The sequence below is a fragment of the Astyanax mexicanus genome, chromosome 8, assembly GCF_023375975.1.
Source record: "Astyanax mexicanus isolate ESR-SI-001 chromosome 8, AstMex3_surface, whole genome shotgun sequence".
NCBI lineage: Eukaryota > Metazoa > Chordata > Actinopteri > Characiformes > Acestrorhamphidae > Astyanax > Astyanax mexicanus.
The window spans coordinates 34,272,954-34,296,229 of NC_064415.1; the positions used below are offsets into that span (position 1 = coordinate 34,272,954).

A 23,276-nucleotide genomic window follows, 5' to 3' on the forward strand; every position below is an offset into this window, starting at 1 on the left:
TCAATTATACTCAATTATACTATAACATAATGTTGCATTTATTCATTAAATTGTTCAAGTCAATAATATTATTGCTTGGTTGATTGTGTATAGAACAAACAGTATTATGATTATATGACCCACTTAATATCAGTAGTAACCATGAATGTGATGTAGGTAAATAGGCTAAATGGATTTTGAGGGTTCACTTACAAAATGGACCATATCTGGGCTGGATTCAGATCCGGATTCCACCTGGTCTGGCACTAGAACAGACCAGGACACAAGTTAGGCATGGCACATTACCTGTCTTATTATATATTCTATTGTTCTGTAACATTAATTAGCTGATACACAGACAGTACTATTCTAGCACACTATCATTAATATAAACACGCAGACTGACCAATGCCACCAGAGCTAGCCTCTCTCATCTGTTTACCACTATCCTCATCTGGACCAGCTCCATTGCACCTAGACATCTAGCAACAACACTGCAACAACCCCAGTGATGCAAAAGAAACCTTTCCTTTACATATACGTGCAATTTATTATTATTTTTTTATGAGTAATAAGAAGACCCCTCCAACCTTAAATGCACCTTTTATATTAAACACAGTGTACATATAACCTTCTTGTATTTCAGTTAAGGAAAAGTGTAAAATATGTAAATTACTGCCACATAAAAGCTGAGTGTTCAGCAGTCTAAAGCACTGCCACAATGATCAGGAGATCACTGGTTCGAATCCCGGTCATGCAGAGTTCTTTCTGACAGAAGCAAATTTATATCTACTGAGATTCCCTCTGGCAGCTTTTATATGTAAATATGTACAATCTCCATGATCCCATTTTAAAAATTGCATTAAAACAGTAATTTTGATTGATCAAATTAATCTGATTAACCTTTTTGTCTGCATTGCAAAAAAAAGCAAAAAATCCATAAAGCTAGCTAGAAATACTCTGCAATTTGTGTTTGTTAAAATGTTAACTGTTTTCTGTTTTTTAATCAATATTTATACATTTTATAAATTATAAATTTAATATAATTTTATAAATTATACATTTTATAAATTAAATATATACATTTGTTTCTGGTTGTTCTACTGTTCAACTATATAATGAACTATCCTCTTAAATAGTCATAACAAATTCTCATGAGTAACACAAATATTTTAGTAAGGTGTCGATATTTATACTGATGCATAAACACATTTTGTCCAGAATGCGGTTCACTGAACTGAAATCATAAGATTACTAAATGGGTTATATTTTGTACAACTCTAGCTAGGCCTATGCAGCTAACAGTTTTCCCTGCTTTGCTTACAATTGTCAAATATGCAATATGTAATATTTTTCTCCAGGTCAGTTTACTTTAAGTTACTTTAGGTAAGACCTTATTGGATTTGAAAGAAAATCATTTTAAAGCTCACAAACTGCCCTGCACCCTTACAGAATGCCACTATATATCCAGTCATTTATATTATTAGACAATATTCATTTTAGTTAGCATTGTGTTTATACATATTTAAGATAAACTACTTATTGTACCTTTAACACAAAAAATAGCTCATTAAAAACAGTGTAGATATGTTTGACTGGGCACTGTGGGCAGGGCTTATGCAGATCTAGCGTCACATGGGTCTGTCCCAAATATACACCTTTTTTACACTAGTGCACTTGATTAAGGTCTCGTGCCCTTTACTCTTTCACCCACGTGGTTGATGTGAAGTGGAGAGTGGGTGGAGGGGGTTTGGGACAGGCCCTGTTGTGTTGTGTTGAGTCTGGAGAGCAGAGAGAAGGAGGAGATTGGAGAAAAGCAGTCTTTTTATTGGGTGAAAAAAAAAATACCGCGAATATCGCATGCAGGCGCGCGCTGTGCTGGAGCATTCATAGATACACACACAAAGAGAGACACGCAGAGAGAGCTCCAGCAACATTTTAAACGGTATAACTTCTCTAAAACTGTACAGATATATAACAATGCCAGCCACGTCTGAGCTCCTGCACGGGTCGGGCGGTGAAGCGGTGGAGGAGCCGGTTAAGGAGAAGAGCGCTGATCCTGCTGCTCATTTCTCTCTGTTCTGTGATGAGCGCGGATATCTGAACCAGATCCAGTACATTCTACAGAACGGAGTGAAGAAGGGAGACCGGACCGGGACCGGGGTCGTGTCTGTGTTCGGGTTACAGGCCAGATACAGCCTCAGAGGTTGGTTACACTCTAATATGGATTAAATAGTCAATCTACACTTTATACTTGTCTGTAGAATCAGTTTTCTGTATAATAACTAACCCAGGGACTCTGGAATCTGGTGTTCTGAACAAGTTTTGTAGCTTGAAAAACTGTGCTACTCTAGTGGATAAAAATTAGACCATAAAAAAGGACCATATTAGAAAATGCTTCCAGGCAAAAGAAGTCTAGATAGGATTTTTTAATAGGCTAAATAACTATTAAGTGACTTTTAGGTCATACAACTAACTTTTTTAAAGTTTATTTTTTACTTTTTTAAACGTTTTATTCTTGTAAAATTGACATTTACAGTTGTGTAATATTTTAAGCAGGTTGTTTTTAATGCACCCCAGAAAAAATGATTTACCATAAAAAACATGAAAACATAAAAAAAAAGAGGGTGTGCGCATGCGTAGTGCCGCAAACATAAATGGATAGCCATATTCGACAGAACACCACCAATAGCATGGTGGACCTTAATGGTAGTCTTGATAGCTAGTTAGCTAACTTAGCGTTACCCAAGTGTGTGTAACTTAAATGATAAAACGCAGCGGTCATGGGAAGCTCTAAATATGCATTAACTAGCTTACTAAAAAGGTTCTCATTGTTTATTTTCGCCTGACACCGAGAAAAACAGCTGTTCATGTTGTTACACACAAGCTCAAATTCTGAAATTGTGTGTCAAGGCACGTTATTAGTTGTTTAGCTGTGTTTGTGTAACGTTACATTTCTCTTCTTTAACCTCACTAAGTTACAGCTGGAATAGCTTGTATAGACTTAACTTAATGTAGGTTAGCCAACTCCACTGTACCGTTAGCTAAATGTGACTTATTTTGAATTTGACTGTTTGAGAAACCTCCTTAAGCTTGTCAGCTTCCTTGTTTGAGAAATCCCGCCATCAGTGCTTGTGTGTAACCCCACCTCTCCCTGTTAACCCTGTGTAGATCAGTTCCCTTTACTCACCACCAAGAGAGTCTTCTGGAAGGGGATCTTAGAGGAGCTGCTGTGGTTCATAAAGGTAAGTTTAAAATAGTGACAGAATTCACTTCAGAAACACAAAGCTACTGCTGCATTGTAAACTTCTTAACCTACATAACCCTGCCTAGGTTAGCTGCTTTACTAGAGTCTAGTCTAATAATATAAGAATTTATTTTTGTCTTCTGTTTCGGCCTGTCATGATAATTACATTATCAGCCAAAACAGGCACGTACACCATTTAGAGCTGAAGGGATTTTAGTTTAAAAGTAGTAAAACTAGTATGAAATCAATATAAATACAAAGGTTTAAAATGGCTACTTTTTAAAGAGTAGCAAGTAGCTGTCTTTAACCTTACAAGCACCTTGTTCAGTATAAAAGCTGCAAAAAAACTCCTTTATCAGTTAAAATATAAAAATCACTTCCACAGGTTTTTACAGGTTTCAGACCGAAGCGTTCTATTAATATTCCTGTCTGGCAGGGTCTGTATGTAAAGATGTACTATTGATGTAATATTGATTATCCCATTTTAAAAATTCCAGTCATCCAAATTAGTTTGATTAAACTATTAGAGCTCAGGCCCATTTGTAAATATTGATACCAAATTCACAATTTAAACAGATAAATTCAACTAGTATTTTGAGTTTGTTCTACAAATCTTATCAGAACCAGTTCTATAGAATGTAAAATCTTTACATTACTGGTCAACTGGTTGGAACAGACTTGTAGAAGCAAAAATATACTTATAAAATTAGCTAGTTTTATATCCTTCACTTACCCAGCACACTTGTGTTCTGTAAGTAAGGTCAGATGAACGAACACCGTTCATACACTGTCCTGTAGTGATGCTTTCAGTATGTGTCATAGGAACTTCTTGAGGTAAAGTTTGGATTAGTACTGAATGTAAAACTAGCTACTTTTAAGAGTATCTTTGCTTTCTCTTCTTGTAGGGTTCAACAAATGCCAAAGAGCTTTCAGAGAAAGGTGTAAAGATTTGGGATGCGAATGGGTCACGGGACTTCCTGGACAAGAGTGGATTTACTGAGCGGGAGGAGGGAGATCTAGGACCTGTATATGGTTTTCAGTGGAGGCACTATGGTGCTGAATATAAAGACATGCACACAGGTAGATCTGCTGTTTGCTTTGATGTATTGCACAGATAAATATTAAACCCAGCTAATAACTAAAACCAGTTAATTGATGCTCCAATGATGCTTGACCACTGAAATACACACTGTGTGGCAAAAAAAATGGGACACCAGCTTATTTATTATTCTTTCTCTTTAGAATTAAAAGTATTAAAAATAGTTTGTTCTTCTTTTGTTACATAACAAAATGGGTAAATTCCTGTATTGTTCATGGAATAGTTCATGTTTATCTGCTCTGAAGACTCTTTGGAGTATTCTGTTTATGTTCTATTGGGAATACTTCTGTAAAGGCACTAGACAAGCTGTATGTGCTTTTTGCACATCTGTGTATTTTCTTTAGATGACATGTTGCTGATAACTAATTGCTTGTCTTGTAATTAGATTACTCTGGGAAAGGTGTTGACCAATTGCAGAAAGTCATTGACACCATTAAGTCCAATCCAGAAGACAGGAGGATCATTATGTGTGCTTGGAACCCTAAAGGTACTGAAGAAAATGCATGCAACACACAACACCAGAGTGCCTGTTTTAAAGTGGACAATACTGTCATCTGTTCACACTCACTCTTGCTTTTTTCAGATTTGCCTCTGATGGCTCTTCCACCCTGCCATGCTCTGTGCCAGTTCTATGTCTCTGAGGGTGAACTGTCTTGCCAGTTATACCAGCGCTCGGGGGATATCGGTCTGGGTGTTCCATTCAATATCGCAAGCTATGCCCTTCTGACATACATGATAGCACACATCACAGGACTCAAGGTAACTTGCACTACACTGAGTTCAGTATACTGAACATAAATAATTGTATTTATCTTTTGCTTGTTCTAGGTACTGTAATGTAAATCTCACTGAAGTGTTTCTGTGGTCTGAATATGCCAAGTTGACAATGACCAGTCGCATGTAAGGACTAACAGGCTTGAAACTTGATTTCTTTAAAATGGTTATTATAAGAACTCGTATGCCAGGTTCACACTACACGATTTTAACAATTTTTTAGTCGCAGACAAAAACTTTGCTTGGAGGCAAATTGGAGATCTCTCTGATCTCGCACAGTTGCATAGTTTGAACTACTAAAAGACGCTCTCCGAGCATTTATAGTTTGTGTCCACTTTCTGCTACCCCTTTCATATCAGTAAATGACTGTTAAACTCTAGAGAGAGCCTGTTGATTTAACGGAACTAAAAAAAGTGCACTTGTGAAAACACCCTTAAATCAATTCCTAATCTGTTTTGGTTCCTCATTAAAGACCTCACTATGATAGAAAAAAAATACTGTTCTTCTTAACCCTGTTGGAAAGTGATGTCTGTATTTGTATTGATTTTGATATATTTTCTTTTCTCCGTTTCAGCCTGGTGATTTTGTACATACTCTTGGTGATGCCCACATCTACTTGAATCACATCGAACCTCTGAAAGTTCAGGTATGTTGTGTATATAATACATATATGGTCGCTGTTCAATGAAAAAAAAAATGTATCTCCAAAATGGCGACATCACAGGAGAGAGATAAACCTATGTAACTTTTAATGGAAGTTTCTGTTGATCCATTCCTCATTTTTTTTTTTGTGTCACAGTGTAAGTGACAGTTTGTGTGCTCAAAGTATGTGGTAAACTAAAAATCCACAAAAAATACTTGTTTTTCATTGGACAACATACATTTGTGTATTTTTAAAGCCTTGAATTTTATGCTCAAGTTCAGTTTCACTTTGCTTCTGCAGCTTCAGAGGGAACCTCGCCCTTTCCCCAAATTGAAGATTCGTCGCACTGTGGAACGCATTGATGATTTCACAGCCGAGGATTTTGAGATTTGTGGCTATGATCCCTACCCCACTATAAAGATGCAGATGGCAGTATAAAAACCACAAACTCTCGGCTTGAGGGAGTAGTGTTTTTAAAACATGTTTCTGTAATTGTATCTAATGTGTGATGGATGCGTTTGTTGATGATTGGTGCTGGTTTTTGTATGTGGTTACTGAGGAAAACAATGTAAATATTTGTGTACTAATGTACATTTTTCTTTATTTTATTTTTTTTTATAATTTTATTGTTTTTAAGGTTTATAAAATTGCACTTGAAATAAACATTTTTCAACTTTATCCAGTTTGGACAGTATAAATACTGTTTGGACAGTAACTGTGTGGGTCCCCTGCACACTGAATGTGAACTGAAATTTCAAATAGCAAGAAGTTGTGGGACTGTGGTGATGCAAACATGAGCTGACTTTAACTTAATACAAATTACAAGCTGCTGCCACGCCGACCAGTCAGGCAAAAGCAACGTTCTTTGTGTGTCAAGACCAGTATCTGACTACATAGGTTTGAATGCATGATATGGATGTGAACCAAGCAAGCATGGGTATGTTTCTAGGGCTTATAAAGTGCAACAGCTACCATAACCCTCTTTTTCTGGTAAAACTGCGGTCCCTAATTTAGTGTAATTAATCCCCATGTTTATGGGTGAGTACTGTTTTGGAAGCCATAATATTAATAAAGGAAAAAAAGAAGACTATTTAAAATATTTTAATCCATTTAAAAGTGCCCACTGCCTTTTTTTTCAGAACCAAGTTTCTAAGAGTAATTTGAGTATGATTGATAGCCCTTTGCACACTGTGGTCTGAGGTGCTGGCAAAGGAAGCAGACAAAGGAAATCAATAATGTGTGCGGTAAACACACCTAATAGTGAACAATGACAATTAGAAAGTAGAAAAAATACACTTTGAATTTCAGCTTAAATGTGAAATTTATTGAAAAAGTGGAAAATCCTCTAAAGAAAATTTTAGTAGCTCATAGAAAAGTAAACATTATTCTAAAATCAGAATTCTTAATGTCCCTTATCACCTTTTTTATTATTAACAAATAGGAAAGTGTCCATAAACAAGACATACAGTGCAAAATTAAGCTTCACCATTCATAGATTGATTTAGAGAGTAAAAAACACAGACTGAACTACAAAATCAAGGTTTTAAGGCATCCATTATTACAGTAGTTTAGCTGTAGTCAGTTAAAGATCGAACATGTTAAGATCATTTCTTCTCCAGTATAGATTTCCACACCTCTCCATCAGGAAACTGGTGCTTCTTCACAGATTCTTCAAACATTTCAGTTGAATATCCAGGATCCTGTTGGGACACATAGAACACGAGAACACTGAGATTGGATTATGCCATCTTTTACAAGATGTATATCCATTTTTAATTTTCTCCTTAATTTAAACTGTAACAGCTCTGCTCTGTGTAAATAGTGTAAAATAGTCTGGAAATGATATTAAACAATTGCATTAAAGTATTATTATGCATTTACAGGTTAAAAACCAAAAAAAAAAAAAAAGTTAAATCATCTTTTTTACTGGAAAGTAACATTTATGTAAAGTACTATGAAATTTAAAATCACTAAACAGCTTCTTCTATACTTAGTCAGAGATCATGGAGTCACTTATTAGCTTCCACTTTAAAAACCTAAATGGACCAGTCATCTGTATTGATGTCTTATGGATGAAACGATCATGGGCTCATATTGAAGAAGCTGTAAGATGTTTTATTCAAGTACTTGTGAAATATTTAAACTGCCTGCAGCAGAGGAACTGAACTGCTTTACTGCAGTAAACAAAAATCACACATTTGTTCACTTCTTGTCAGTGAGATGTTGAGTGTTGATCACAAGTTCATCGCAGATAAATGGAGCAGCTGTTGGGCAATTTTAAGGACTTAAGGTACTTGAACAACAGTTCAATAATGGATGGACTGAAAGACTCACCTTAGGAGGCATGTAGTGTGCGTTTCTGATCAAGGTGGGGCTTTTAAAATGCTCATGAAGGTGGTCAACATATTCACACATCCTGTCAGAAGATTCAATAGATTCATTTGAATGCAGTTACATCAGAAGAAGCAATAGTTTAATTATCATTATATGTGGTACATGTGGAAAAAGAGATGAGAAAGGGCAACATATTACTACAGAATTGTATTACTTCAACAACTGTGCTAGATGTTACTTAACACCAATAAAAAAAAATCAAAATATCAAAATATACACTTATTAAGTCCTCAGCTGGAGTTTTTTAGTGGCTGCTTGCATTGAACATTTTAAAGGCTATGCTTAAGTCCAGGAAATTAAAATAGCTGTTAAACTGCTCTTGGCTGGGTTTCCCCAACATCTTTGCACAAACAAAATTCTTAAATATTCGAGCAAACATAACCGAACAGATTATCTTAACCCTATGACCCCGTTTATAATTTGTAAGAGACCACTTACAAATTACGAGTTTCTTTGATTTTACTAAATTAAAAAAACCTCTGAAACATAATCAGGATGAAGATGGATGATCACAACCATAAAACAAAGCTGAACTGCTTGATTTTTTGCACCTGAAGTGGGATAAAGGTATACAAAAGCAGTGTGTAAGACTGGTGGAGGAGAACATGCCAAGATGCATAAAAACTGTGATTAAAAACCAGGGTTATTCCACCAAATATTAATTTATGAACTCTTAAAACTTTATGAATATGAACTTGTTTTCTTTGCATTATTTGAGGTCTGATAGCTCTGCATCTTTTTTGTTATTTCAGCCATTTCTCATTTTCTGCAAATAAATGCTCTAAATGTCGATAGTTTTATTTGGAATTTGGGAGAAATGTTGTCTGTAGTTTATAGAACAAAACAATGTTCATTTTACTCAAACATATACCTATAAACAGCTTTGGATAACTTTATGCCACTCCTGGTGCGAAAATTCAAGCAGTTCAGCTTGGTTTGATGGCTTGTGATCATCCATCTTCCTCTTGATTATATTCCAGATATTTTCAATTTGGTAAAATCAAAGAAACTCATCATTTTTAAGTGGTCTCTTTTTTTTCCATAGCTGAATGAAAAAGGCTCAGGCTATGATGCTCAAAATGCACAAAAATAGCGATTTTGGTGGTTTGGTTAAACAAACAGAATGCTGATCTGTTCTCACCTGTTATCCAAGCTGGCAGATACTGAGATGTAGTCGAAAATGCTGAGATGATGAACAAGCTCACACAGTCCCACTCCACCAGCATGAGGACACACTGGAACTACAAACAAAGAGCACATTACACACACATGAGCATACACTGAATCTAAACACAAAATCCCAAACAGCTCTACATGAATTAACACATCACACACAGTCCCAGTAGGAACATTAAATACCTTTTACTGTGTCCACAATACAATCTCTAAAACACACCCACGTCTACTCACCCTTGAATTTGGCAGCCATTAGTATGGTGGCAAGGTTCTCGTTGACGCTGCCCACTCTACAGCTGTCAATCTGAACAAACTGCAGAGCGGAGGCCTGCAGAAACTGCTTAAACATCACCCTGTTATGGCACTGACACACAGACACAGACAAAACACACACACACTTACAGTGTCAGTCACTTTAAATGTTTTACTATGAATTCATTTTAAAAGCACACTGGTTCAAGAAACCCTGTCTTACCTGTTCTCCTGTGGCAACTCCAATACCCAAAGGCGCAAGAGCCTGAAACAGAAATAAATTAGTGCAAATTTAAATCTAGAAATATAATTTCCCTCTAATTCCAAATGGTCAGTCAGTCAAAAGATATATTTTAATGTTAGTTTCTTCGGATTTGCACTAGAACAATGAGGCTAATAAAACCTGCATTGTGCAAAATACTAGTGCATCTCAAAAAAATAGAATAATATTAAAAAGTTATATTATTTCAGTAATTTGGTTAAAAATGTGAAACTTATATATTATATAGATGTATTACACACAGAGTGATCTCTTTTAAGGGTTTATTTATTTTTCGGTTATTGATCGTGGCTTACAGCCAATGAAAACCCCAAGCTGGTTGAGGTCTAGTGTGAAGTTTCTACAATCAGTGATGGTTTGGAGAGACATGTCATCTGCTGGTGTTGATCCACTGTGTTCTATCAAGTCTAAAGTCAGTGCAGTTTTGTTTTCCTGGAAAATCTTACAGCACTTCATGCTTCCCTCTGCTGACAACTTTTATAGAGATGCGGATTTCATTTTCCAGCAATACTTGCCCACACTGCCAAAAGTACCAATTGGTCTTATATAATATTCTAATTTTCTGAGATATTGATTTTTGGGTTTTCATTAGCTGTAAGCCATAATCTTCAACAATAAAAAAGTATATAATAAATAATAAAATAGATCACTTTTTGTGTAATATATCTGTATAATATATGAGTTTCATATTCTGCATTAGCATCACAATAAATGAACCTGTATCTGAGACCATACTGTTTGTTGTGTTGTTAAATCCGAACTCTTAAACACTTAAAATCCTTTTATTTTGTTTTTTAATTGTCAGTGTGCCTTAAATAATCTGGTGCACCTTATGTATGAATTTTACCGGTCTGGTTGTAAGAAGCAGTAAAGCCACTCCGCTGAAGTAGAGAGTTATAAATGAGATTCAATTTAGTTTTCCGGCACTGGGGCTGGAGTAGAATTAGCATTAGCCACTATTCGCTATTTCCCCATTCAGAGGTGAGTATATTAGTCTGTAGTCTGCATGTTTAGCATGTTAAAAAAGCTACGTGGGACAAACTGCTAGCTAATAGCGCCCTGGCTTACCAGAACACACAGGGTTCCTCCGTGCGGTGCTGTCGGGCGGCGTTTACTAGAATTAAGAGCTGCTAACCATGGCTAGCGTTGCTGCTAACCACACTAAAATACTGTAAATCTAAGCTTACTGTAAGTAAACTGAAGCACTTTACTCATTCAAATTAACAGTTTTAGGAGAGAAATATGTGTAGATTAACATCCAGTGCTCAGTACTTTAAAAAAAGTTATTTGTTTTTTAAGAATTCAGTTTAGTTTACTTAGACAGTTCCCCAAGGTGCAATACCTGCTAAATTAGAAGGGAAGCATGGCAACACATTCTTGTTCCATTCTTTTGTCTCTTAAAATGTGCCTTATAATCCAGTGCACCTTATGTATGAAAATAGACCAGAAAATAGACATTCATTGATAATATGCCTTATAATATGGTGTCCCTTATAGTCACTAAAATATTGTCTTAATCAAAACACATCCCTTACCTTGGAGATAGCTGCATGGCCAAGGATGTCATCAGGACAGGTGGGTTCCTCAATCCACAGAGGACGAAACTCTGCTAGCTTAGTTACCCAAGTAATGGCCTCGGCAACGTCCCATCGCTGGTTAGCATCAATCATCTGACAGTGGAAATGCCAACTACAATTAACTCTATCATGATCACAAGGTGTTTAACCCTCAAATATACAAACACTCTTTATCACTGGGGTCTTTTGGCCTTAGCACTTTAAATCTACATATAATTATTATAGTTAATAATTCTGTATATTGTCATGGTAATGTTATGTTTACTTGGTTATCCCCATTAAATTAGTAGAAGTCATTAAATATGAAGCACACAAATGATAGGATACATTTTTAAAGATGTTAAACGTTGAATAGAAGCAAACTGATCCCAAAGATAATAGACGAATACAGTATCTTTTGGGTTCAGTCATAAAGCTTGATTAGATTACCAGAGTTTTCTCCGGACCAATCATCTTCCGAATGAGGCTGCATCTGCGAATGTCATCCTGGAGATCTGCACCCACTTTCACTTTAAACTTGGTCCATCCTTCAGCCAGTGCAGCAGAACACAGCTATACAAACATTCAAACATATAGTTAGTAGTAATCTTACCTTACTGGTTTCATCCTGCTGACCACCAGTATCCAACATTAATGCATCAGTTTAAGCAGGTGGAACAAAAAACAACTCCAGGATACAATCATATAAATAATTATTTGATATGGGGGAAAAAATATATATTTTCTTTTTACTGATTGCCAAAGTCCTGTTATAAAACCAAGAACACACATTAGAAAATAACGTTGAATACGTAAAGTAAAAGGATGTTTTTGAAATGTAAAATTTATTTTTTGACATAAAATTAAACCATGTTTAATAGTAACTCATTAGGTGTTTGGATACACATAGGCCTGGACAATAATTCGATATCGGTATTTATCGCGATAAGAAATGTTTCAATAACGGTGATATCATTTTTGTGGTATATCGATATGTATTATTTACAGAATCTGTCACGGACAGGCGTTTTACTGGCGTCAGCTCGCCGCACAGCTGAACACAATCAGCCTCCGTAGCTGGACTATCTCTGTGCGTGATGATGTAATCACATAGGCACAAAGCCAGATAGGCTAGGCTAGGCTAGATTTGGCTAGGCTAGGCTAGGCTCGGGTCCGCTACGCATCTAAAATGCCTCGCGCTGGAGCCAAACGGAGCCGGGACGAGCGGATCCAAGGCTAAGGTAGGCTCGGTTCGCATCTGAAATGCTCCGCGCTGGAGTGGAACGGAGCGGAACCAAGCCAAGCCGAGCCTAGCCTAGCCTAGCCTCGGGTCCGCTCGGTCCGCCCACGGGTCCGCTCGGTCAGCCTCTGGTCCGCTCGGTCCACCCACGGGTCCGCTCGGTCAGCGGTCAGTCGCGGGTCCTCTCGGTCAGCCTTTTTTGAGCCTTTTTTTTTGCATTTTTGATGCAAAATGAATGCCCCTGCCGCTTCCACAAGTGATCAATTGAAGGAGGGAGGTCTAATTCAGTGGTGAGGATTTGGTTCAACTCTCAAAGGTCTGCTAAACTTCAGTTTGCTGCAAATTGTGCCGGAGAGTGGAGCCGACCAGCAGCGGTAACGTTAAAACATCTAATCTGTTCCACCACCTCAATCAGTTCCACTACATACAATATTTTCCTTATACTGGCTGAAGCACTTTTATAGCTTATGTTGTAAGTTATTTAAGTTATTTAAAGTTTATGAATCCTTTAGGTTTGTTTATTTGACGGGGATATCATGTTCCTTTTATGTTTATAAAGAGTTGTATTTTGGCTGAAGCACTTTTGTAGCTTATATTGTAACTAAGTTATTTATAGTCGATAAAGCCTATAGGTTTGTTTATTTGACGGGAAAATCTTGTTGCTTTTATGTATATAAAGGCTTCTTTTATTCTTTATCCTAGTTGAAACACTTTTGTTTTGATCTGTTAAATTTGTTTACAAAAGAATAAGAAGCTCTGCTTCTGTCCTAATTTAAAGTTATTTTTATTGGTAATAGTTATATAGGCTTATGTTTGACAGGGATGTCGTGTTTTTATTTTGCTATATGCAAATAAAATTGAGCATTGATTTATCTTGACTATTTTTTATTTCTTAAGTATTATAATGTTTTAGAGAAAGGAGGTTTCAAAGACTTAAATTAAATTTTCAGACAGTAGTAGGTACATATTTCCATTGCAGGGATTCTTCGCAGTTTTCTGTGGCCTTCTAAGTATTTATATCGATATCGAAATTATATCGTATCGACCGAAATTAAGGAATATATCGTGATATGAATTTTGGCCATATCGTCCAGCACTAGATACACAAAAGTCAAAAGTCATGGGACACAATACTAATTCATTTACCATGTCACTGTTATATCATTTTTTGTAATGATTTGTAACGAACTGTAGCCATCTATCTTAGAACATCTAATTTACTCTGAACTCACACACACACACCTCTGTGAGCTGTTCATCTGAGTAGCCTAGCCAGGCGCAGGAGGTCGTGTAGGCTGGATACCCTTCCTTCAGCATCTGCTCCTCTATAAGGGTCAAACAGATCACAAGTCAAATAGTCATTTTTCATAAAAGTTAGCTGCAGATATTGTCACACTGTTCCTGTTACACTTGTTACACATCAATAGAGTTGTATATGTATGTACAATAATGGTCAACACTTTAGAACACTCCTTTTTTTATTTTATTTTTGCCATTTAAATAAACTGCCAGGGCCTTTAAGAGAAAAAAAACAAAGTAAAAACTGGAAAAAAAGGCTAAATATAGACAAAAAATACAGAAACACAGAAAACTCTATAATAACTTTTCTTTTCTTCAGAAAAAATACAGATGGAGCCAGAGAGCGGCGAGTCCTGTTTCCTACACCTTCAAAAGATGGAAAATGGAGTAAACTAATACAGTAAGAGTCAGGTCTGGCTGACCCACATGGCAACAACAGCCTTTGCCTCAGCTTAACATTGGACATTGGACAAAGTCTTAGTTTCAGAAGTGAAGAAAATAATTAGAGATCTGACAGGTAATAAAGTCTGCAGCAATAAAGTCATTAATAAGAATGAGGAAATAAAAAAAGAAGTGTGTCTAGACTACTAGACAACTAAAAATAAGGGTGTTCAAAATTTTAGACCCGTAATGTACGTCATTTTACAGACCACAGTGCCTCACAGTTTACACATTAACAACAGTATAAACTGTTTAGTAAGCAAGTCCAAGCAAACTAATGTCTCACTTAAGTTTATACACAGTGTTAACATTACAGAGAGACTGTTGAGTCAAAAATCTTCATGTTTTAACCTACATTCCACCCCTTCACTCTGTCACTCTCTGAACTCAGAGACCAACCTGACATTCCCCAAAAACATTCAGTCCCATTAAAACTGCCTAAGTACAGTTCAGCTAAAACTGAACCTATAAACAGCACATACTACAGCAACAGTAAATACCTACTAATTATTATTATGATGAGACTTTTGTCTGTAAATTTTGTCTGATATTACAACAGATGCAATGAAAAAGAGCTTTATTTATGGTGAAAAAGGCTGTGTTCAAACTACCAGCCCAAATCCCATTTGGGGCATATTTAGATTGTACCCAGAACATCTACAGCCAGAAATTACCTAAAATTTGAAAATGCACAAAAGGCATGAACTAATTCTCTTACTTAATCATCAGTTTTAGGCGTAACATGAAATCAGTGTGCCACGTGCTATTCCCTTTAGTAGCCATGTGCGCGCTGACTTTAGCAGATTGCTAATATAATGGTGCAGCTCTTCTGCGCTTCTCAGCAAAGAAAACTGACCTGCGCATGTGCGAGCTGTGAGCATCTGATGGGTGACTGTTGTCAGTGTTTAAATCGGTCAGTGGTGCACCTGTGTTTTCCGGTGCAAAGATAGCAAAACTGCAGAAATGTACCTGTGCACACCTCACTTCCAGACTACCACACTCATCACCATAGATATATTTATTAGCATCTTTGCTATTTAAATAGCGCAGGTGTAAGGTATGAAAATAGACTGTTTGCGGGATGTAAGATAGCAATGAGCATCTACAGTGCTGGTCTGCATGCACACACCACCCTCTCCGTATCTGCAGACTTAACATCTTGTTCAGTTAATCACGTGATCCACCCAGCCTCGTGTTCCCACCCACACATTACCGCCTTCACAAATTAATTTGTAGAGCAACGCAGATTCAGAGGCAATGTGTTTCAGATTCAGTCATATGTTGCAAGGTCTGTATGAAAACCATAAAAAAGGATTGCAAGGTGAATACAGAACCTTCACTGAGGGGATTTTGACAATAGTTGTAAGGTCTGAAGAGACTCATGAAAGATCATAAAGGAGAGAAGTTGTTGGGTTTACGGTAAAAAGCATCCATTACAGGTTGATTACTTACAAAATATTTAAAATTGTAACTGCACTTTTTACACTGATTTATTCATCTACAGTGTTCACTAGAAACTATAAGAACATTGCTGGAGATTGTAGTGCTGTCAAATATTATATAAAATATGTTTATGACTTGAACATTTGGATCAAAAAAGCATGTCATACAGTCAAGCAACCAAAATAAAGTATGGACAGTTATGGCTCAACATTTCAGTATTTGGTCTTTCAAAGCTGTCACCATTGGGACCTTGAGCAACACTTAAGCCCCAATATTTTGCTCCCTATCCACTCCAAAAAGTGTGTCCATTCACTGTGTGTGTAGGTTAAAGGTGAAGGCCAAATTCCATCTGTGTCTAAAAAGACTGGGGTATGAGGCTATTTTTGTTTTAGTCCTTGAATCTGATTGAAATGTTGGCTTTCAGCTTTAACTCAAACTGTTAAACATACGATTCATTTTTTTAGGTCAGGTCTTAATTAGTGTAATCAACATATAATAGAAAAATGATTCATCTCACATATTTGTAACCACCCCCTGCAAACACTAAAACAAAATAGCAATGTTATGTTTCAATGTTGTGTAAAACTATTGTTTTATATATTAGTCGTGAATCATTTAAAAAGTTTGAACATAATTCTTTTCATGAAAAATGAGTGAATTATCCCAATTGGACAATTACCTGTTATAGGTGAGGAACAGCACTGCACTAAATATTGACTATATTGATAATAATTAGCAATGGAGTTAGTAATAAATATTCACACTGCTTGTTAGGATTTTTTTGGTTTTAGATATGTTTTGGATAATTAAACATGCACCAGGTTGCTGACAAATGAACATAATAGGAGGGTTAAATTTATCATAAAATAATAATGGAACAAACCACCATCTGACCATGAAACACAACTGTTAGTCCAACTGATTAATTGTCCCATTACTTTTGATCTTCTGAAAATGGAATGTTAATTAAAACTTTTTGTTAACCCCCTTAGATTAAGGCTGGAAATATCAAATTTAATAAGGTGGCGCACAGAAAAAAATCTAAAAGTCTGGCCCTGGATGTAAGTAGCACAGCCTTATAAGGATCGATTTTGGTCAAATGAGTGTCTTATGTTTTTGTTTATCCTCACTGTGACCTTCATAGTGCCACATTCTTCCAGCCTATTGATGTGGCTGGTGAATCACTTCCATTAGAACTATCTGTGTATCTACATCTGAATCAAAACAAAATCAGCTTCCTACCTCTCTGCTGCTTTCCCTCTTTGGCTTTCTCCAGTATTTCTGTTTCCCAGAAAAAGAGACACACGTGAGCTGATTATAGAATGTTGGGAAAACCATCATTAATTTTCTAATGAAAATTGTTGGGAAAATACCTAATGCTTCCTGCTCGGTGAGAGCGTCAGAGAGATATCTGAAATCTATACAGCGGATGAGCTGCTTGGGCTCCTGTGAGGACACACACATTTTTTCATAATCACCTACACAAACCTGTTTTGGGCTTTCTTTTCTGTTTTCTTGCAGAGTCACAGAAGCGAGGCTAATCCACAATGAGAGGTTTAAGATATTGCACTGACATTAGGTTATACAGTATTTAGATCTTACCATGTCAACCAGAAGCTTCCACAGGGGCTGGAGAGAAAAGAGATGAAATGTATTAAGTGTGAGAAATGTATTCATGGTCAAGGTGATATTTCACGCAGTTTTGGGGCATTTTGACTGATTCACTTATTATTTAAAAAAAAAAAAATACTAGTGCTGGGTGGTATAACAGTAATATTGTATATTTACCTTGCCCTCGGCACGTGCCCACATGTCCCAGATGGCATTGAGGATGGCTGCAGTTGCCAGCTGGATGACTCCTTTCTCAGGCCCTATCTGAAATTGAGTGAACAGTAGGGGTTTAAGAAAGTATCAATATTGTATTATTTTGCGGTAATTCTTAGTTTATAGGGGTATAACAGTATGGAAAATTCATGGTTTGATTCACACCTCAGTATAAACCCCACGGTTCAGTACGGTTGGTGGAGGAAATTGGCATTCTGTATAGCCTCACCTTTATAAACTTCATAATACATTACATTACATTACATTACATTACATTTGGCAGACGCTTTTGTCCAAAGCGACTTACAATAGTCAAGTACAATGTAAAATAAGTTAAAGGTAAAAACAACTTTGGATAGGGATAAAAGGAGGTCAAAGGGGAATAATAGGATAGAGGAGTGAAGGAGGGGAAGAAGGAAATGAGGTTAGAAGTAGTTAGTGTGTTAGAGGTGTTAAGAGAGTAAGTGCTCTTTGAAGAGCTCTGTCTTTAGGAGTCTCTTAAAGATAGCGAGAGATTCTCCTGATCTGGTAGTGGAAGGTAGTTTTTTCCACCATTGGGGAACTCTGTATGAGAACAGTCTGGATTGCTTTGTGTGAATGTTTGTTTGGCAAAGCGAGGCGACGTTCACTGGAGGAGCGCAGCGGCCGGGAGGTAGCGTAAGCCTTCAGGAGCGAGTGCAGGTAGGAAGGAGCCTGTTCTGTCATCACCTTGTAGGCGATTGTAAGAGCTTTGAATTTGATGCGAGCATCAACTGGTAGCCAATGGAGCTCAATGAGCAGCGGGGTGACATGTGCCCGTTTTGGCTGGTTGAAGACCAGACGTGCTGCTGCGTTCTGGATCATCTGGAGTGGTTTTACTACGCAGGCCGGGAGGCCAGTTAGCAGGGCATTGCAGTAGTCGAGGCGTGAGACGACGACCGCTTGCACCAGGAGTTGGGTGGCCTGTTGCGTCAAGAACGGTCTAATTTTTCGGATATTATAGAGCGCAAAGCGGCAGGACCGAGCAACTGAGGCCACATGGTGCGTGAAGGAGAGTTGGTCATCAACCAGAACACCCAGGTTCCTAGCAACCTTTGTCGGTGAGAGAGAGAGAGAGAGTCGATACTTATAGAGAAGTTGTGTTGAAAAGATGGTTTTGCTGCTATAACCAGAAGTTCAGTCTTTGCCAGAAGTTCAGTCTTTGAATCTTGAATCTTGAACAATGAATCTTCATTATAACCATGTTTTATTTTTTGGGATGGAATGTTGTAACGGGGCTCGAGCTCTTTTAATAGTATTAATCTTGAAATCACGGTTCTCTCCTAATGTCATCATGAGAGGCTCCATCTTTTAGATCTTTCTGAAACAACCAAGAAGCATAAATGTGGCGCTATATTAAGAACAAAAACAACAGCATTTTTTTAACTGCCTAAACGACAAATATTTTTTCATAAGCATATTATTGGATGCATTTTAGTGTTTGAGTTCTTTTTAGGAAATATCAGCATTAGATTGTTAAACTTAAATTATATAAGTGGTGTCAATAACTTAAAAAAACAGCGCGAGTGAAAGTGAGAGAGCGCGAGAGAGAGAGAAACTTGAGCAAGAGAAACAGACAGCGCGAGTGAGAGCGAGAGAGAGATAAAGAGAGAGAGAGAGAGAGAGAGAGAGAGAGAGAGAGTACGAGCAAATGATCTGTGTTTCTGCATGCACTCTCTGCTTGTGAGCTCCAGTCATGGCTAACTTTTTCAGGTATGGCTATGGGCTAAGTCAGTAGCGAGTTGCTAATAGCAACAGTGCTACAGCTACACTTTTCAGGTGCAACACCTGTGTAAACATTAGTTCCGCATTGTGTTTATTGGTTTCACAAGTCACCTCTAGACTACCTGTACCGTGTATTCTGCGTGCATTTGTGCGCACTAAACCCATACACCTGTACCGTGACAGTTCATAAACAATACACATACCATTACACCCCTACTAGTTACATGTATAGATTGGTGTCAGACAGGGGTTGATTTTGTGGTGTCTAAGAATCTGAGAATAAACAGTTACAGCAGAATCATACTGCAACCTAATTGTATCAAAATATTGCCATCAGACCAATATTTCATTTCATACTTCAGAAGAGCAAAATGTCTGCACTGAAATATCTGTGTATAAATTTCAATTTCACATTTCTTTCCAATACTGATCCAGGTGGGTTTATTATCAATTTTTATAGTTTTAAAAGCTGTGTAGGATTATATTGAAGATCAGTATCTACCCACAACTTACAGATCGGTGCATAATTTATCTACTCTCACTTAAATGCAGTGTTTTTTTTAACATACCCATCTCATCTGCCCATCACTCGTCAGCAGCCTGTAGAAGCTTCTGAAGTCACTCACTATATCCTCCAGTGACTTTCCAATCACCAGTGCAGACAAGGCTTCTACAGCACACACAACTAAAGAGAGAAAAAGAGAGTAAATGTTTATTATGTACAGTATACACTATCTGGCCAAAAAGGCCAAATATAAAAAAAGGTTACACACTCTAATATTTAATTGGACCACCTTCAGCTTTGATTGCAGCACACATTCACTGTGGCATTGTTTCTATAAGCTTCTGCAGTGTCACAAGATTTATTTCATTCCAGTGTTGCATTAATTTTTCACCAAGATCTTGCAGCATTGATGATGGTAGAGTCTGGACTCTGTGGTGAACAATCCATGTGTGAAAATGATGATCTTGTGCTCCCTGAACCAGTCTTTCACAATTCCAGCCCCATGAATCCTGACATTGTCATCTTGGAATATGCTCGGGTCATCAGTGAGAAAAAAATTAATTGATGGAATAACCTGGTAAATATTCAGTATATTCAGGTAGTCAGCTGACCTCATTCTTTCAGCACATACTGTTGCTGAACCTAGACCTGACCGACTGCAGCAACCCCACATCATTCACTTAGTTAAATCCAGTAGGCCACTTTTATTTGGCCAGGCAGTGTACATCCAAAGGTTTGTAGAAACCTTATCATCATTAATGTTTCTTTTGATAACACTGGTACTTACTGGGCCTGTCTGTCTGAGCTGGATTTGACTGCATCTATTCAACATTCCAACTCGTTTTACAGGTATTTTATTGTGCTCCATCATCACTCCAGAGAATGCAGTTCAATTGCTGGAGAGCTTCACACTGTACCTCTTTAGAATCTTTGAATTTGTATGTTATGCAGGTGCATTTAAAAAGTAGTGTTTGAGTATTATTGTATTCTTTTCACACAGAGTCATCTATTTCAAGTGTTTATTTATGTTTATGTTGATTATTATGACTTACAGCCAATGAAAACCCAAAAGTCTCTCAGAACATAAAAATTAAACACTTAATTACACTTAATTTTTCATTAAAATTCTGTGGCTTACCCTCCTCATGGAGGGTATCAATGACTACCTCCGGGGCAAATGTCAAATCAGCAGTCTTCCCCATGATTAAGCAGCCTTTCGAACCAGACTAAGGGATTATTAAAGGCTCAGGGAACGTTTGCAGGTGTTTTGTGTTGATTACCAGATTAGAGTCCTAATGTTCTAATTTTCTGGGATTCTGACTTTTGGGTTTTCATTGCTTGTAAGCCATAATGAACAAAAGCACTTACTAAAAAAATACTAAAACACTTTATGTGTAGCGAACCTTTATAATACTAGTTTCACTTTTTGAATGAGGAGACTTGTTATATGATAAACATTTTGTATATTTGTTCACTGAAAAAAAAAGCCTAATCAAAAAAGCTGGTTAGGGGCATTTCACAGTAAATTATTATTACATTAGGATTTATCATATAATGTATAAACATGATGTCAATCATTTTGACTGACCTCAATATTACCCATATGATCGCTGGCATCACTAAATAATTTTAAACTTTTAATTTCTAACAATTTAGACAACCTGTAACTGTTTACAGAGAGAGAGCACATTTGTCCTCGCTCTCTCTGGGGGGGTAGATGGCGCTCTTTTCCCTCATCACTTCAAAGGGTGATGTTGCTCAGCACAAGACGTCTGTAACCTGATGTATTGGAACCGAGTCGCTGCTCTTTCCTCCACATGTATCAGAGGAGGCATGTGCTGGTCTTCACCTTCCTGGTGTTGGGCATTACTAGTGATAGGGGGAGTCCTAATGAGTGGGTTGGGTAATAGGCCATTTAAATTGGGGAGAAAATTGTTGCAGTAGTGTTGCAGTAATTTCTTGAAATATTTTTTTAATTCAATGTTTTTTCATATCGTTGAGAGTATCATTATCACGAAAATACCATGAAATATTGTGATATTATTTTAGGGTCATAACGCCCACCCCTATCTTAATGTATTCTCGAGTGCTGGTAAAGAGAGCTGGTTAACCATCTTTCTTGTCAATATAAGGCATGTTTTGGTCTGGTCATCAGTATGTTTAACATTGTTGACCATCAAACACCAGAATAAACCATCTAAAACCTGCTTCTATCCAAAAGCAGGTTTTGAGTTTGATTTTTTAACAGGGTCAATACACTTCCTGACCACGAGGTGCCGCAGTCCCACAGCTGCTGCTGCCAAAAGAGGATCAGAGCTCTGTACCGCCCACTGACAGAGCGAACCACGGTCAGAGATAATTATGCTCTGAGGGATTATTATTATTATTACTGAGTAATATAAACACTCACCGATCTCTGTTCCTCTTCCAATAGTGAAGGTGATCCCGTAGCCTTTCAGCCCGCCATCAGTTTCAATAACAACATAGACCACAGAGTAGTCCGGGTCAGTGTGCTGTGGATCAGGTGGACAAGTCACATGATTACACAGTCAGGTGTTCTGTCGATTTGTGCTAACCTGCCAAAACGTGCTACCATAGTGTGTACTTAGAAAAATGTGCAAAATAAAACAGCAGGTAGGTTCACAGCGAAAATCTAAGTAATAAGTGTTAGTATACGTAATATAATTAAGATATTGAATTATCTAAATCTCTGTATCAGCCTAAATATAATAAGGTCACTGTTGTGTACTCTCTTTTATTTTATTATATTTGATTTAAATTGCCATTTAAATTTAAGTAACGCTCACACAAATAATCACAGTAAACACCCCCAAAGAAAACCTAATTATCATTGAAAATATGAAAACATTAAAACTGGTTGATCAGCGCATGCGCACAGCTGCTAAGTAGCACAAATCTACAGGTAGCACAACTCGTAAGAACACCGGCAGTTCTACACACTTACTGTCACTGTCATTTCATGATACTACAGCAACAACAAATCAAACTAGACTCGTTATTAAAGTACAGTGAGCTGGACTAATAGCTCGGTTAGCTAATTCAGCAGGTGAATGAATGTGTTTGTGTGGTTTAGCGTTTAAACCCTGTTTAAAACAGAAATCAGCAAGTAAAACACTATCAAACACTGCTGTGGATTCAGTAACTGCAGCTACAGCTGTGTTAGAGTGGCTAAAGCAGCGCTGCTGCGGTTTACACACCATGGCGTCTGATCCATGCTGCTCCAGAGAGGTCGGGAATCTCACGTCGCTCACAGATAGTTTAGTAATTTTGCCTTTTGTCATGTTGTTGATGGTCCAAAGTCTGGAAGGGAAGTAAAAACTGCTTCTCCTGTTTCTGACTGAGTGAAGCCCCGCCTCATCA

The 23,276-nt window shown here is 37.3% G+C and overlaps 2 protein-coding genes across 2 annotated transcripts; one reads left to right on the plus strand and one right to left on the minus strand.

Moving 5' to 3' along the window:
- Positions 1–1,841: 1,841 nt before the first annotated feature.
- Positions 1,842–6,420, plus strand: tyms (thymidylate synthetase). Its single transcript, XM_007230333.4, has 7 exons — positions 1,842–2,185; positions 3,151–3,224; positions 4,132–4,306; positions 4,711–4,812; positions 4,909–5,084; positions 5,674–5,745; positions 6,043–6,420. Exons 1-7 carry the CDS (start codon positions 1,960–1,962, stop codon positions 6,178–6,180), a joined length of 963 nt encoding a protein of 320 aa, XP_007230395.2. The 5' UTR covers positions 1,842–1,959; the 3' UTR covers positions 6,181–6,420.
- Positions 6,421–7,044: 624 nt separating this feature from the next.
- enosf1 (enolase superfamily member 1) lies at positions 7,045–23,272 on the minus strand. The gene is made up of 15 exons (XM_022677646.2): positions 23,114–23,272; positions 22,306–22,408; positions 19,960–20,075; positions 17,612–17,698; positions 17,426–17,452; positions 17,197–17,269; positions 17,066–17,104; positions 13,883–13,965; positions 11,851–11,973; positions 11,380–11,514; positions 9,788–9,829; positions 9,547–9,676; positions 9,278–9,377; positions 8,077–8,158; positions 7,045–7,442 (listed from the first exon to the last, which is right to left on the minus strand). Exons 1-15 carry the CDS (start codon positions 23,195–23,197, stop codon positions 7,347–7,349), a joined length of 1,320 nt encoding a protein of 439 aa, XP_022533367.2. The 5' UTR covers positions 23,198–23,272; the 3' UTR covers positions 7,045–7,346.
- Positions 23,273–23,276: the final 4 nt, after the last annotated feature.